Source organism: Salmo trutta, chromosome 30 (assembly GCF_901001165.1).
Source record: "Salmo trutta chromosome 30, fSalTru1.1, whole genome shotgun sequence".
NCBI classification, from domain to species: domain Eukaryota; kingdom Metazoa; phylum Chordata; class Actinopteri; order Salmoniformes; family Salmonidae; genus Salmo; species Salmo trutta.
The window spans coordinates 34,398,561-34,416,060 of NC_042986.1; the positions used below are offsets into that span (position 1 = coordinate 34,398,561).

Genomic DNA, 17,500 nt, shown 5'->3' on the forward strand with positions numbered 1-17,500 from the left:
ACACCAGGCACACACAAACACACACCAGGCATACACAGACACACACACCAGGCATACACAGACACACACACACACACACACACACTTGCTAATAAACACAGAGACTAGCACACTGGCCTGCACACACACCCCCACCCATACACAGACACACTTAGGAAAAAGGAGTTAGTGTTGTAGCAACAGAACAACCATACATCTGGCTTGTCATGTTGACTTCCCTATAGTGTATAATATAGCTGATGTGGTACAGGACACATTAGCCTGCTGTCTGTTAGTGCTTATGATATACAGTCTGCTTCCACACACACTACCACACCAGGCAATGGGCTGGGACTGCTCTCATCAGTAGCCATGGTGCAGACCCAAGACAAAGCCCAAAACTGACCGGCCCGGAGACAAAGCCCAAAACAGACCGGCCCGGAGACAAAGCCCAAAACAGACCGGTCCGGAGACAAAGCCCAAAACAGACCGGTCCGAAGACAAAGCCCAAAACAGACCGGTCCGGAGACAAAGCCCAAAACAGACCGGCCCGGAGACAAAGCCCAAAACAGACCGGTCCGGAGACAAAGCCCAAAACAGACCGGTCCGAAGACAAAGCCCAAAACAGACCGGTCCGGAGACAAAGCCCAAAACAGACCGGTCCGGAGACAAAGCCCAAAACAGACCGGTCCGGAGACAAAGCCCAAAACAGACCGGCCCGCAGACGAAGCCCAAAACAGACCGGTCCGGAGACAAAGCCCAAAACAGACCAGTCCAGAGACACCAAAAGCAAAACAGAGCAAGCAAGAAAGGAGAAAAATGCAATATTTCAAGACAGAGAGATGGAGTGGCAGAGAGACAGACCGAGAGACAGAGAGACAGAGAGAGAGAGACAGAAACTAGAATGCTATTTGGCCCTAAACAGAGAGTACACAGTGGCAGAATATCTGATCACTTTGACTATATGTCCAGAGGTAGAAACAGACAACTACACTATATGTCCAGAGGTAGAAACATACAACTACACTATATGTCCAGAGGTAGAAACAGACAACTACACTATATGTCCAGAGGTAGAAACAGACAACTACACTATATGTCCAGAGGTAGAAACAGACAACTACACTATATGTCCAGAGAAACAGACAACTACACTATATGGCCAGAGGTAGAAACAGACAACTACACTATATGTCCAGAGGTAGAAACAGACAACTACACTATATGTCCAGAGAAACAGACAACTACACTATATGTCCAGAGAAACAGACAACTACACTATATGTCCAGAGGTAGAAACATACAACTACACTATATATCCAGAGAAACAGACAACTACACTATATGGCCAGAGGTAGAAACAGACAACTACACTATATGTCCAGAGGTAGAAACAGACAACTACACTATATGTCCAGAGAAACATACAACTACACTATATGTCCAGAGGTAGAAACATACAACTACACTATATGTCCAGAGAAACAGACAACTATACTATATGTCTAGAGGTAGAAACAGACAACTACACTATATGTCCAGAGGTAGAAACAGACAACTACACTATATGTCCAGAGAAACAGACAACTACACTATATGTCCAGAGAAACAGACAACTACACTATATGTCCAGAGGTAGAAACAGACAACTACACTATATGTCCAGAGAAACAGACAACTACACTATATGTCCAGAGGTAGAAACAGACAACTACACTATATGTCCAGAGAAACAGACAACTACACTATATGTCCAGAGAAACAGACAACTACACTATATGTCCAGAGGTAGAAACATACAACTACACTATATATCCAGAGAAACAGACAACTACACTATATGGCCAGAGGTAGAAACAGACAACTACACTATATGTCCAGAGGTAGAAACATACAACTACACTATATGGCCAGAGGTAGAAACAGACAACTACACTATATGTCCAGAGGTAGAAACAGACATGTCCATATTAGAGACACATATTTCCCTCAGATTACACAGACCCACAAAGAATTAGAAAACAAATCCAATGTTGATAAACTCCCATATCTATTGGGTGAAATACCACAGTGTTCCATCACAACAGCAAGATTTGTGACCTGTTGCCACAAGAAAAGGTCAACCAGTGAAGAACAAGAGAGAGGGAGAGAGAGAAAGAGGGAGAGAGAGAGAAAGAGGGAGGGAAAGAGAGAGAGAAAACAGACAGGGAGGGAGAGAGAGATATAAATAGACAACTACACTATATGTCCAGAGGTAGAAACAGACAACTACACTATATGTCCAGAGGTAGAAACAGACAACTACACTATATGTCCAGAGAAACATACAACTACACTATATGTCCAGAGGTAGAAACATACAACTACACTATATGTCCAGAGAAACAGACAACTATACTATATGTCTAGAGGTAGAAACAGACAACTACACTATATGTCCAGAGGTAGAAACAGACAACTACACTATATGTCCAGAGAAACAGACAACTACACTATATGTCCAGAGAAACAGACAACTACCTATATGTCCAGAGAAACAGATAAATACACTATATGTCCAGAGAAACAGACAACTACACTATATGTCCAGAGGTAGAAACAGACAACTACACTATATGTCCAGAGGTAGAAACAGACAACTAGACTATATGTCCAGAGGTAGAAACAGACAACTACACTATATGTCCAGAGGTAGAAACAGACAACTACACTATATGTCCAGAGAAACAGACAACTACACTATATGTCCAGAGGTAGAAACAGACAACTACACTATATGGCCAGAGGCAGAGACGGCAAAAAAGAGAGACAAAGAACTAAGGAGACAGACAGAGACAGACAGAGACAGACAGAGACAGACAGAGACAGACAGAGACAGACAGAGACAGACAGAGACAGACAGAGACAGAGACAGAGACAGACAGAGACAGACAGAGACAGACAGAGACAGACAGAGACAGACAGAGACTCACTTCATCTCCAATATCTCCTCCAGCTGTTTGCGTCTCTCCAGCCTCAGGTTGGTCAGGTGACCGTCCCGCTCCTGCAGGGAGTGCTGGGTAGTGGAGAGGCGCTGCTTGGTGGTGTCCAGCTCCTGTCTGGTCTTCTCCAGGGCGTTCATCATCTCCTCCAGCTGAGAGAGACAGACAGGGAGAGAGGGCTGTTAAACACATCCACTTGCATGCAACAATACCCATAGGCACTGACAAACAGAGACACACACTGACACATACTGACACACACTGACACACAGAGACAGTGCATACACACACACACAATACACACAAACAAACTCTCCAAAAAAAGAAACGCCCCTTTTTCAGGACCCTGTCTTTCAAAGATAATTCGTAAAAATCCAAATAACTTCACAGATCTTCATTGTAAAGGGATTAAACACTGTTTACCATGCTTGTTCAATGACCCATAAATAATTAATGAACATGCACCTGTGGAACGGTCGTTAAGACAGAAGGCAATTGCTTACAGACAGTAGGCAATTATGGTCACAGTTATGAAAACTTAGGACACTAAAGAGGCCTTTCTACTGACTCTGAAAAACACCAAACGAAAGATGCCCAGGGTCCCTGCTCATCTGCATGAACGTGCCTTAGGCATGCTGCAAGGAGGCATGATGACTGCAGATGTGGCCAGGGCAATAAATTGCAATGTCCGTACTGTAAGACGCCTAAGACAGCGCTACAGGGAGACAGGACGGACAGCTGATGTCCTCGCAGTGGCAGACCACGTGTAACAACACCTGCACAGGATTGGTACATCCGAACATCACACCTGCGGGACAGGTACAGGATGGCAACAACAACTGCCCGAGTTACACCAGGAACGCATAATCCCTCCATCAGTGCTCAGACTGTCCGCAATAGGCTGAGAGAGGCTGGATTGAGGGCTTGTAGGGCTGTTGTAAGGCAGGTCCTCACCAGACATCACCGTCAACAACGTCGCCTATGGGCACAAACCCACCGTCACTGGAACAGACAGGACTGGCAAAAAGTGCTCTTCACTGACGAGTCGTGGTTTTGTCTCACCAGGGGTGATGGTCGGATTCGCGTTTATCGTCGAAGGAATGAGCGTTACACTGAGGCCTGTACTCTGGAGCGAGATCGATTTGGAGGTGGAGGGTCCGCCATGGTCAGGGGCGGTGTGTCACAGCATCTCAATGCTGTGCATTACAGGGAAGACATCCTCCTCCCTCATGTGGTACCCTTCCTGCAGGCTCATCATGACATGACCCTCCAGCATGACAATGCCACCAGCCATACTGCTCGTTCTGTGCGTGATTTCCTGCAAGACAAGAATGTCAGTGTTCTGCCATGGCCAGCGAAGAGCCCGAATCTCAATCCCATTGAGCACGTCTGGGACCTGTTGGATCGGAGGGTGAGGGCTAGGGCCATTCCCCCCAGAAATGTCTGGGAACTTGCAGGTGCCTTGGTGGAAGAGTGGGGTAACATCTCACAGCAAGAACTGGCAAATCTGGTTCAGTTCATGAGGAGGAGATGCACTGCAGCACTTAATGCAGCTGGTGGCCAGATACTGACTGTTACTTTTGATTTTGCCCCCCCCCCCCCCCCCCCCCCACCTTTGTCCAGGGACACATTATTCCATTTCTGTTAGTCACATGTCTGTGGAACTTGTTCAGTTTATGTCTCAGTTGTTGAATATTGTTATGTTCATACAAATATTTACACATGTTAAGTTTGCTGAAAATAAACGCAGTTGACAGTGAGAGGATGTTTCTTTTTTTGCTGAGTTTATATGCATACACAAAATTATTTTCTTCCCCTGTGTGTGAGGGGGGTACGTGTGTGTGCGGGAGGTATGTGTGTGTGAGGGGGGTATGTGTGTGTGTGAGGGACGTATGTGTGTGTGTGAGGGAGGTATGTGTGTGTGTGTGAGGGAGGTATGTGTGTGTGTGTGAGGGGGGTATGTGTGTGGGAAGCGGGTGTGTGTGTGTGTGTGTGTGTGTGTGTGTGTGTGTGTGTGTGTGTGTGTGTGTGTGTGTGTGTGTGTGTGTGTGTGTGTGTGTGTGTGTGTGTGTGTTTCCTCCCCTGGTATGATAATAAAATGAAAGTACTACCTCATGGCTGACTGACAGAGGTGAAATTACCCTGGGTCAGAGGTCAGCTGAATGACATGGCACATGACCCTAGAGCTGGAAGCAGGGGTTACATAGCCTTGCCTTTATCATTCTAGTCCTACGTTATTCTCCTTGTTACTATATCTGTAGCAGGTACAATCTTCCTTTGTTTATACCTCAAAACAGAAATGTTGCATGTAAAAGGGGGACTGATAGTGGAAACTGTAATGTTCTACCTTTGACAAGATGCTGTGTCAGCTAGAGGTGACCCTGTGTCAGCTAGAGGTGACCCTGTGTCAGCTAGAGGTGACCCTGTGTCAGCTAGAGGTGGCCCCGTGTCAGCTAGAGGGGGCCCTGTGGCAGCTAGAGGTGGCCCTGTGGCAGCTAGAGGTGACCCTGTGGCAGCTAGAGGTGGCCCCGTGTCAGCTAGAGGGGGCCCCGTGGCAGCTAGAGGTGGCCCTGTGGCAGCTAGAGGTGACCCTGTGGCAGCTAGAGGTGGCCCTGTGGCAGCTAGAGGTGGCCCTGTGGCAGCTAGAGGTGGCCCTGTGGCAGCTAGAGGTGGCCCTGTGGCAGCTAGAGGTGACCCTGTGGCAGCTAGAGGTGACCCTGTGGCAGCTAGAGGTGGCCCTGTGGCAGCTAGAGGTGACCCTGTGTCAGCTAGAGGTGGCCCCGTGTCAGCTAGAGGTGGCCCCGTGGCAGCTAGAGGTGGCCCCGTGGCAGCTAGAGGTGACCCCGTGGCAGCTAGAGGTGGCCCCGTGGCAGCTAGAGGTGACCCCGTGGCAGCTAGAGGTGGCCCCGTGGCAGCTAGAGGTGGCCCCGTGGCAGCTAGAGGTGGCCCCGTGGCAGCTAGAGGTGGCCCCGTGGCAGCTAGAGGTGGCCCTGTGGCAGCTAGAGCTGGCCCTGTGGCAGCTAGAGGTGGCCCTGTGGCAGCTAGAGGTGACCCTGTGTCAGCTAGAGGTGGCCCTGTGTCAGCTAGAGGTGGCCCTGTGTCAGCTAGAGGTGACCCTGTCCTCAAGTAGTATGTCTGTGTCCCACTCTGCTGGTCCCTGAAAGACCTGTCCTCAGGGGACTATTATCCTGACAGGAAGTGTCTTACTGTTAACAGGAAGTAGCTCACTCTCCACCAGGAACTCATTGGCGGAGGATCAGATGGTCTGAAGACAGAATTATCTAATTATAGCTCTTAAATAATAATGAACTTTGTCAGTCTTCTAACTACATCAATGATACAAGAGATCTGTTCTTGGGCCATGAACCCAGAAAGAAAATCATTTATAACAATTTTCACTGTCCCCTCTCTCTTTCCATAGTTATCGCGTGCGTGTGTGTGTGTGAGAGGCTCTCCATGTGGTAGGACATGAAAAAAAAGAATTGGGCCTCTTTTATGAAGGGGCCAAATCGTTCACACATTTTTCAGGACACCCTCTGTCTCTCCCCCTCTCTTTTTCTCTCTCCCTTGCTAGGTGTGCTTCACAGATGTCCAAAATGTGCTCACTCACTCTTCATGAATATCACATCTGGGGAGAAGGGGAGATGGAAAATGAGACGAGAAGGATTCAGAAAAAAATTAATATGTAAGACGAAGCGAGAGCAAGAGAGTGACACGCCTCACTCAACAATCAGTACAGTGGGTCTCTAAAACCCAAAACAGCAACACAATCCCTGTCCTCCAAAAAGCCAACCACCCAGTCAACATGCCCAGACGGGTCACCCCTCTACATCCTTCCAGTCCCCAAACATCCACATCAGCCCTACAACACGTCTCTCTCAACAAGCTCTCACAGTCTCACTGCAGAACGTCACATTTTGAAGTTGCTGCGAATGTCAAATTTCAAAAGATCTCTGGTCTCTCTACCCCCCCCCCCCCCTCCATAACCCCCAAGACTCAGCACATCTCCCAAGATTCAGCAGCCAACCCTGCACCTCGTTCAACCCTGCACCTCGTTCAACCCTGCACCTCGTTCAACCCTGCACCTCGTTCAATTCTGCACCTCGTTCAACCCGGCACCTCTCCCAACCCCTGCACCTCTCCCAACCCCTGCACCTCTCCCAACCCCGGCACCTCTCCCAAACCCGGCACCTCTCCCAAACCCGGCACCTCTCCCAACCCCGGCACCTCTCCCAAACCCGTCACCTCACCAAACCCGTCACCTCACCAAACCCGTCACCTCACCAAACCCGTCACCTCACCAAACCCGTCACCTCACCAAACCCCGTCACCTCACCAAACCCCGGCACCTCTCCCAAACCCGGCACCTCTCCCAACCCCGGCACCTCTCCCAACCCCGTCACCTCACCAAACCCCGGCACCTCTCCCAAACCCGGCACCTCTCCCAACCCCGGCACCTCTCCCAACCCCGTCACCTCACCAAACCCCGGCACCTCTCCCAAACCCGGCACCTCTCCCAAACCCTCCCTCCATCCCTCCCCAACCCCCTCACCCCTTGTCGAGTCTAGCCACACAAATAGCCAGTCGTCCTTTCACAATCACATCATTAATAAGGAATACATTTTAGTGAAATTAGGGTCTTAATCAGCTTAGAGCTGAGCCTGTGCATGCTAATTTAGCTCAACTTCAAGGGAAAGCTCCCTCACCAAGGTAAAGCCTGCTAAGACCACCTAAAGCCCCGTTGGACATTAAGCTAATTGGGGGCTCAGAGCCCCGGCCAAATCCCTCTTGTCCATTCACGTCGGTGTTGATGGTTCAAAGGCCTAGTTCAAACGCCACAGAGAGGGAGAGAGAGATGGACAGAAGGGGAGAGAGAGTTGGACAGAGAGGGAGAGAGAGGGACAGAGAGGGAGAGAAGGACAGAAGGGGAGAGAGAGTTGGACAGAGAGGGAGAGAGAGAGAGGGACAGAGAGGGAGAGAGAGGGAGAGAGAGACAGACAGAAGGGGAGAGAGAAATAATCGAGCAAACCAGAGAAAGATAGACAAAGAGGGAGAGATGGAGAGAGTGAGAGGGTGGGAGTGAGAGAGAGCTGGCTGGGGGTGTGAAGTCTAGTGACCCGAGGCATTACCCACGCTCCATTTCAGCAGCCCTGGCTGATGGGAGACTTTCAGCGCATTGAACATCATGAGACTGATTACTCTGGGAGCGAGGGAGCGAAGGAAGGAGAGAATAAAGAAAAGAGGGATAAAAATGTGAGAATATGATGCTGGCAGCGCGGTCTAAAACTGAGTCAGGTGATGTTTTAGAAGGACCTGGTCCTTTTCTCTCCCTCCCTCTCTCCTTCTCCCTTGCTCTCTCTCTCCCTCTCTCCTTCTCCCTTGCTCTCTCTCTCCCTCCCTCTCTCCTTCTCTCCTTCTCCCTTGCTCTCTCTCTCCCTCTCTCCTTCTCCCTTGCTCTCTCTCCCTTCATCTCTCCTTCTCTCCTTCTCCCTTGCTCTCTCTCCCGCCATCTCTCCTTCTCTCCTTCTCCCTTGCTCTCTCTCCCTCCCTCTCTCCTTCTCTCCTTCTCCCTTGCTCTCTCTCTCCCTCTCCCCCCTCCCTTGCTCTCTCTCTCTTCATCTCTCCTTCTCCCTTGCTCTCTCTCCCTCCCTCTCTCCTTCTCTCCTTCTCCCTTGCTCTCTCTCTCCCTCTCTCCTTCTCTCCTTCTCCCTTGCTCTCTCTCTCTCCCTCTCTCCTTCTCCCTTGCTCTCTCTCCCTTCATCTCTCCTTCTCTCCTTTTCCCTTGCTCTCTATCCCGCCATCTCTTCTTCTCTCGCGCTCTCTAGCCTAACGGTTAAAAGAGTTGGGGCAGTAATCGAAAGGTCGGCGGTTCAAATCCCCAAGCTGACGAGCTGAAAAATATGTTGATGTGCCCTTGAGCAAAGCACTTAAGTCTAATTGCTCCTGTAACGTCGCTCTGGATAAATGGTAAGATATCACACTCTCTCTCTCTGACTCAGGATCATAACAGCAGCCTGATCTGATGGCTGTTTAGCTGTATTTCATTTTAACCCACTGTGTGACTGTGTGAATCCGTGAGGCTGCTGTTGTGTGTCAGTGTGAGGACAGTGAACAGTGTGACTCCATGAATGTCCATGTTTGTCAGTTGCTGGAATGTTGAGAGAGGGTTCTCTGTGTGCTTAGACACTTCACAGACATTCACCAGTTCCTGAGATACGGTTTTTAAACTAAATGTAATATTAGTTCCAATAACGTTACACAAATACTCCTCTTTGTCTCTTCTCTGCTCTTCTCCTCGTCCTGTACTCTCTACTCGTGTGTGTATGTATGTGTGTGTGTGTGTGAACCCGCCACTGTTCAGTATCATATATTCATACTTGTTCTAGCCACAGATTGTGCTCATATTACTGGCAGTCATAAGTAATGCAAGGTCATTCTAATTCAAACACACGCTCACACCAGAAGGAAACTCACCCTCTTGCTGCTTCTCTTTCTCACCGCAGACACACACACACACACACACACACACACACACACACACACACACACACACACACACGCTCACACAACCTAGATTTTGACTTTGACTCTTTATAGCTCCCAAGAAAAACTTAGTGTGAGAGAAAATGAAGGGAAAGGGGAGAAAGAGAGAGAAACTCCAGTCAAGTCAACTTAACCCAGTTCAACACGGTCCAGCCCAGCCCAACACGGTCCAGCCCAGCCCAACACGGTCCAGCCCAGCCCAACACGGTCCAGCCCAGCCCAACACGGTCCAGCCCAACCCAACACGGTCCAGCCTAGCCCAACACGGTCCAGCCCAACCCAACACGGTCCAGCCCAGCCCAACACGGTCCAGCCCAGCCCAACACGGTCCAGCCCAGCCCAACACGGTCCAGCCCAGCCCAACACGGTCCAGCCCACCCAACACGGTCCAGCCCAGCCCAACACGGTCCAGCCCAGCCCACAACACGGTCCAGCCCAACCCAACACGGTCCAGCCCAGCCCAAACACGGTCCAGCCCAGCCCAACACGGTCCAGCCCAACCCAACACGGTCCAGCCCAGCCCAACACGGTCCAGCCCAACCCAACACGGTCCAGCCCAACCCAACACGGTCCAGCCCAGCCCAACACGGTCCAGCCCAGCCCAACACGGTCCAGCCCAGCCCAACACGGTCCAGCCCAGCCCAACACGGTCCAGCCCAGCCCAACACGGTCCAGCCCAACCCAACACGGTCCAGCCCAGCCCAACACGGTCCAGCCCAACCCAACACGGTCCAGCCCAACCCACACGGTCCAGCCCAGCCCAACACGGTCCAGCCCAGTTCACACGGTCCAGCCTAGCCAACACGTCCAGCCCAGCCCAACACGGTCCAGCCCAGCCCAACACGGTCCAGCCCAACCCAACACGGTCCAGCCCAACCCAACACGGTCCAGCCCAACCCAACACGGTCCAGCCCAACCCAACACGGTCCAGCCCAGTTCAACACGGTCCAGCCTAGCCCAACACGGTCCAGCCCAGCCCAACACGGTCCAGCCCAGCCCAACACGGTCCAGCCCAACCCAACACGGTCCAGCCCAACCCAACACGGTCCAGCCCAACCCAACACGGTCCAGCCCAGCCCAACACGGTCCAGCCCAACCCAACACGGTCCAGCCCAGCCCAACACGGTCCAGCCCAGCCCAACACGGTCCAGCCAACCCAACACGGTCCAGCCTAGCCCAACACGGTCCAGCCCAACCCAACACGGTCCAGCCCAGCCCAACACGGTCCAGCCCAACCCAACACGGTCCAGCCCAGCCCAACACGGTCCAGCCCAACCCAACACGGTCCAGCCCAGCCCAACACGGTCCAGCCCAGCCCAACACGGTCCAGCCCAACCCAACACGGTCCAGCCCAGCCCAACACGGTCCAGCCCAGCCCAACACGGTCCAGCCCAACCCAACACGGTCCAGCCTAGCCCAACACGGTCCAGCCCAACCCAACACGGTCCAGCCCAGCCCAACACGGTCCAGCCCAACCCAACACGGTCCAGCCCAGCCCAACACGGTCCAGCCCAACCCAACACGGTCCAGCCCAGCCCAACACGGTCCAGCCCAGCCCAACACGGTCCAGCCCAACCCAACACGGTCCAGCCCAACCCAACACGGTCCAGCCCAACCCAACACGGTCCAGCCCAGCCCAACACGGTCCAGCCCAACCCAACACGGTCCAGCCCAGCCCAACACGGTCCAGCCCAGCCCAACACGGTCCAGCCCAACCCAACACGGTCCAGCCTAGCCCAACACGGGTCCAGCCCAACCCAACACGGTCCAGCCCAGCCCAACACGGTCCAGCCCAACCCAACACGGTCCAGCCCAGCCCAACACGGTCCAGCCCAACCCAACACGGTCCAGCCCAGCCCAACACGGTCCAGCCCAACCCAACACGGTCCAGCCCAGCCCAACACGGTCCAGCCCAACCCAACACGGTCCAGCCCAGCCCAACACGGTCCAAGCCCAACCCAACACGGTCCAGCCCAGCCCAACACGGTCCAGCCCAACCCAACACGGTCCAGCCCAACCCAACACGGTCCAGCCCCAGCCCAACACGGTCCAGCCCAGCCCCACCACGGGCCAGCCCATCCCAACACGGTCCAGCCCAACCCAACACGGTCCAGCCCAGCCCAACACGGTCCAGCCCAACCCAACACGGTTCCAGGCCCAACCCAACACGGTCCAGCCCAGCCCAACACAGTCCAGCCCAGCCCAACACGGTCCAGCCCAACCCAACACGGTCCAGCCCAGTTCAACACGGTCCAGCCCAACCCAACACGGTCCAGCCCAGCCCAACACGGTCCAGCCCAACCCAACACGGTCCAGCCCAGTTCAACACGGTCCAGCCTAGCCCAACACGGTCCAGCCCAACCCAACACGGTCCAGCCCAACCCAACACGGTCCAGCCTAGCCCAACACGGTCCAGCCCAACCCAACACGGTCCAGCCCAGTTCAACACGGTCCAGCCTAGCCCAACACGGTCCAGCCCAACCCAACACGGTCCAGCCCAGTTCAACACGGTCCAGCCCAGCCCAACACGGTCCAGCCCAACCCAACACGGTCCAGCCCAGCCCAACACGGTCCAGCCCAACCCAACACGGTCCAGCCCAGCCCAACACGGTCCAGCCCAACCCAACACGGTCCAGCCCAGTTCAACACGGTCCAGCCCAACCCAACACGGTCCAGCCCAGCCCAACACGGTCCAGCCCAGCCCAACACGGTCCAGCCCAACCCAACACGGTCCAGCCCAACCCAACACGGTCCAGCCTAGCCCAACACGGTCCAGCCCAACCCAACACGGTCCAGCCCAACCCAACACGGTCCAGCCTAGCCCAACACGGCCCAGCCCAGTTCAACACGGTCCAGCCCAGTTCAACACGGTCCAGCCCAGTCCAACAGCCTACAAGGCCCAGCTCAGTAGATGGGCACATAGGCGCTCATATAGATGTTTGATCTCTTCTCCACATAACCCAGATTTAGCCAATCAGACGCGATAACCCAGGAAGCACTGAGTCCCGAGAGGAGGCTCTGATCTACACTGATCACTGGCAGCTGACTTACAGACAGACAGAGCGAGAGACAGGCAGGCAGACAGGAATACAGGCAGACAGACAGGCAGGCAGACGGAAAGACATACAAGGCAGACAAAGTTGACTTCAGGTCATCCGTTCTTCTGTTTACCAGTGGAAACTAAAACCAGGAGGACACTGCACTCTGAGCCACACCACAACGTTTGGTAAACGTTAGAGAAGAGACAGTTAAAAACTCCTTATACGGTTAAGAAGACAACACTGGAGCCTTGGTATTTTCCCCAGAATAAGGTCATGTGATAGGATAGCAGGGTACACTCCGGTATCAATGACATCACTCTGAGGTTCTTAAAGACTGACTTTTTACTTTTAAAAGACGTTTAAAAGAATGTCAACGACTGTTGTGGGTAGATTTATAGTATCAGTAGGGTTTACTCCCAGAAGAGAGTGTGGGCTGCACACACACACACACACACACACACACACACACACACACACACACACACACCACACACACACCACACACACACACACACACACACACACCACACATACTGCAGCAAATTCAAAGAGAAGCTGAAAATACATTTGAAGCGGAATTGGGGAAGGCACTTTCAGCATCCTGAGAGAAGAGGAGAAAAGTGGAATCAGTTAAAGGAAGACATTTTGTTATAGCAGGCCTGAAAGAGAGAGGAGGGATGGTGAGTTAAACAACCGCAGGACAGAGAGAGAGGAGGAATGGTCAGGTAAATGACAGCAGGACAGAGAGAGAGGAGGAATGGTCAGGTAAATGACAGCAGGACAGAGAGAGGAGGAATGGTCAGGTAAATGACAGCAGGACGGAGAGAGAGGAGGAATGGTCAGGTAAATGACAGCAGGACAGAGAGAGAGGAGGAATGGTCAGGTAAATGACAGCAGGACAGAGAGAGGAGGAATGGTCAGGTAAATGACAGCAGGACGGAGAGAGAGGAGGAATGGTCAGGTAAATGACAGCAGGACAGAGAGAGAGGAGGAATGGTCAGGTAAATGACAGCAGGACAGAGAGAGGGAGGAATGGTCAGGTAAATGACAGCAGGACAGAGAGAGAGGAGGAATGGTCAGGTAAATGACAGCAGGACAGAGAGAGAGGAGGAATGGTCAGGTAAATGACAGCAGGACAGAGAGAGGAGGAGGACTGGTCAGGTAAATGACAGCAGGACAGAGAGAGAGGAGGAATGGTCAGGTAAATGACAGCAGGACGGAGAGAGAGGAGGAGGAATGGTCAGGTAAATGACAGCAGGACGGAGAGAGGAGGAATGGTCAGGTAAATGACAGCAGGACAGAGAGAGGAGGAGGACTGGTCAGGTAAATGACAGCAGGACAGAGAGAGGAGGAGGACTGGTCAGGTAAATGACAGCAGGACGGAGAGAGGAGGAGGACTGGTCAGGTAAATGACAGCAGGACAGAGAGAGGAGGAGGACTGGTCAGGTAAATGACAGCAGGACAGAGAGAGGAGGAGGACTGGTCAGGTAAATGACAGCAGGACAGAGAGAGAGGAGGAATGGTCAGGTAAATGACAGCAGGACGGAGAAAGAGGAGGACTGGTCAGGTAAATGACAGCAGGACAGAGAGAAAGGAGGAATGGTCAGGTAAATGACAGCAGGACAGAGAGAGAGGAGGAATGGTCAGGTAAATGACAGCAGGACGGAGAGAGGAGGAATGGTCAGGTAAATGACAGCAGGACAGAGAGAGGAGGAGGACTGGTCAGGTAAATGACAGCAGGACGGAGAGAGGAGGAGGACTGGTCAGGTAAATGACAGCAGGACAGAGAGAGAGGAGGAATGGTCAGGTAAATGACAGCAGGACGGAGAGAGGAGGAGGACTGGTCAGGTAAATGACAGCAGGACAGAGAGAGAGGAGGAATGGTCAGGTAAATGACAGCAGGACAGAGAGAGGAGGAGGACTGGTCAGGTAAATGACAGCAGGACAGAGAGAGGAGGAGGACTGGTCAGGTAAATGACAGCAGGACAGAGAGAGGAGGAGGACTGGTCAGGTAAATGACAGCAGGACAGAGAGAGAGGAGGAATGGTCAGGTAAATGACAGCAGGACGGAGAGAGAGGAGGAATGGTCAGGTAAATGACAGCAGGACAGAGAGAGGAGGAGGACTGGTCAGGTAAATGACAGCAGGACAGAGAGAGAGGAGGACTGGTCAGGTAAATGACAGCAGGACGGAGAGAGAGGAGGAATGGTCAGGTAAATGACAGCAGGACAGAGAGAGGAGGAGGACTGGTCAGGTAAATGACAGCAGGACAGAGAGAGAGGAGGACTGGTCAGGTAAATGACAGCAGGACAGAGAGAGAGGAGGAATGGTCAGGTAAATGACAGCAGGACGGAGAGAGAGGAGGAATGGTCAGGTAACTCATCAGTTGGAGTCAGGGTTAACTAGCCTAACAAAATACCTTCATCTATCTGCTATTACAACATCTCTGGCCACATGGAGGTGCAGTTACTGGTTTACTATCAGTTCTCTGATCTATAATGTGTGATATAATATCCCAATGTTTAGTAAATGGATGGTAAAAGACAGCAAGGACCAAGACAGATGTGTGTGTGTGTGTGTGTGGTGTGTGTGTGTGTGTGTGTGTGTGTGTGTGTGTGTGTGTGTGTGTGTGTGTGTGTGTGTGTGTGTGTGTGTGTGTGTGTGTGTGTTGTGTGTGTGTGTGTGTGTGTGTGTGTGTGTGTGTGTGTGTGTGTGTGAGAGTGTGTAGTGTGTGAGTGAGTGAGTGAGTGAGTGTGTGAGTGTGTGAGTGTGTGAGTGAGTGAGTGTGTGAGTGTGTAGTGTGTGTGTTTGTGTGTGAGTGAGTGAGTGAGTGAGTGAGTGAGTGAGTGAGTGAGTGTGTGAGTGAGTGAGTGTGTGAGTGTGTAGTGTGTGTGTTTGTGTGTGAGTGAGTGAGTGAGTGAGTGAGTGAGTGAGTGAGTGAGTGAGTGAGTGAGTGAGTGTGTAGTGTATGACATGAACCTGTCTCTGTGCTTGCATGCGTACAGCCTCCTCCTGGGCCCACAGTGCCTCCCTGTGGGCGGTGGTGTTCGTGCTCTCGCTCAGCGCTTGCTCCAGCTCTCTGATTCGCTCAGCTGTCTCACGCATGGCCCCCTAGGAAGGAAGAGGAGTGGGGGGAGGATTGGGAGGGGGCCGGACCAGAGCCATTGACAGTGATGACAGGTTTCAGTCCAGCTCTGTACAGTACATCACACAGCTCTACTGAACCACAAAACTACCTGAGAGACAGAGGCGAAAATGAAAGAAAATGGGAAGAAACACCCAAGAATAAGACATCTGTGATAGAAAGTGGGAGCTCTGTGTGTGTGTGTGTGTGTGTGTGTGTGTGTGTGTGTGTGTGTGTGTGTGTGTGTGTGTGTGTGTGTGTGTGTGTGTGTGTGTGTGTGGCCTTTCTGACACCTATGGAGAGAGGGGGAAAATTGATCCTTCCACACATTGGGTGACGAAGCTGTGAAAGAAAACATTGGACAGAAATACTAAACCCTCCAATCCAGTCCCTCTCTCCTCCTCTCCTCATTCCCTCACTCGGCCCACACATTCACACTTTCACACTCTCTTCCAGGAGCAGAAAGGTCTGGAGACCTGGGGTTCACAGGAGAAGGCCCTCTGAGATGCAGAGGCAAGTAACTAGGTGTTGAGAGTCAGGCAAGAGCTACCTCAAACACCTCCCTTTTCCCCAACAGATAGAGACACAGAGAGGTTGACAGTACACATGATATCTTGGTTAAGTGTCGGTATCAGACGGTGGAGGTTCAACCCTCACCACAGCCTCTACCTCAGCCCTCACCACAGCCTCTACCTCAGCTCTCACCACAGCCTCTACCTCACCTCTCACCACAGCCTCTACCTCAGCTCTCACCACAGCCTCTACCTCAGCTCTCACCACAGCCTCTACCTCAGCTCTCACCACAGCCTCTACCTCAGCTCTCACCACAGCCTCTCCTCAGCTCTCACCACAGCCTCTACCTCAGCTCTCACCACAGCCTCTACCTCAGCTCTCACCACAGCCTCTACCTCAGCTCTCACCACAGCCTCTACCTCAGCTCTCACCACAGCCTCTCCCTCAGCTCTCACCACAGCCTCTCCCTCAGCTCTCACCACAGCCTCTCCCTCAGCTCTCACCACAGCCTCTACCTCAGCTCTCACCACAGCCTCTACCTCAGCTCTCACCACAGCCTCTACCTCAGCTCTCACCACAGCCTCTACCTCAGCACTCACCACAGCCTCTACCTCAGCTCTCACCACAGCCTCTACCTCAGCTCTCACCACAGCCTCTACCTCAGCACTCACCACAGCCTCTACCTCAGCTCTCACCACAGCCTCTCCCTCAGCTCTCACCACAGCCTCTCCCTCAGCTCTCACCACAGCCTCTACCTCAGCTCTCACCACAGCCTCTCCCTCAGCTCTCACCACAGCCTCTACCTCAGCTCTCACCACAGCCTCTACCTCAGCTCTCACCACAGCCTCTACCTCAGCTCTCACCACAGCCTCTCCCTCAGCTCTCACCACAGCCTCTCCCTCAGCTCTCACCACAGCCTCTACCTCAGCTCTCACCACAGCCTCTACCTCAGCTCTCACCACAGCCTCTACCTCAGCACTCACCACAGCCTCTACCTCAGCTCTCACCACAGCCTCTACCTCAGCTCTCACCACAGCCTCTACCTCAGCACTCACCACAGCCTCTACCTCAGCTCTCACCAAGCCTCTCCCTTCAGCTCTCACCACAGCCTCTCCTCAGCTCTCACCACAGCCTCTACCTCAGCTCTCACCACAGCCTCTCCCTCAGCTCTCACCACACAGCCTCTACCTCAGCTCTCACCACAGCCTCTACCTCAGCTCTCACCACAGCCTCTACCTCAGCTCTCACCACAGCCTCTCCCTCAGCTCTCACCACAGCCTCTCCCTCAGCTCTCACCACAGCCTCTCCCTCAGCTCGCAC

The 17,500-nt window shown here is 52.7% G+C and overlaps 1 protein-coding gene across 1 annotated transcript in view; it reads right to left on the reverse strand.

Annotated features, from left to right (window-relative positions):
* The window catches only part of LOC115168911 (ERC protein 2-like), a 332,236-nt gene that overhangs the window by 175,784 nt on the left and 138,952 nt on the right, over positions 1-17,500 (reverse strand). The window contains exons 9-12 of the mRNA XM_029724430.1: positions 17,381-17,500; positions 16,516-17,247; positions 15,523-15,654; positions 2,952-3,112 (exon numbers count right to left, since the gene is read on the reverse strand). The exon at positions 17,381-17,500 is cut by the window's right edge and continues 12 nt beyond it. Of these exons, the coding sequence (XP_029580290.1) occupies positions 2,952-3,112; positions 15,523-15,654; positions 16,516-17,247; positions 17,381-17,500 (1,145 nt within the window). The remainder of the gene's footprint in view (positions 1-2,951; positions 3,113-15,522; positions 15,655-16,515; positions 17,248-17,380) is intronic.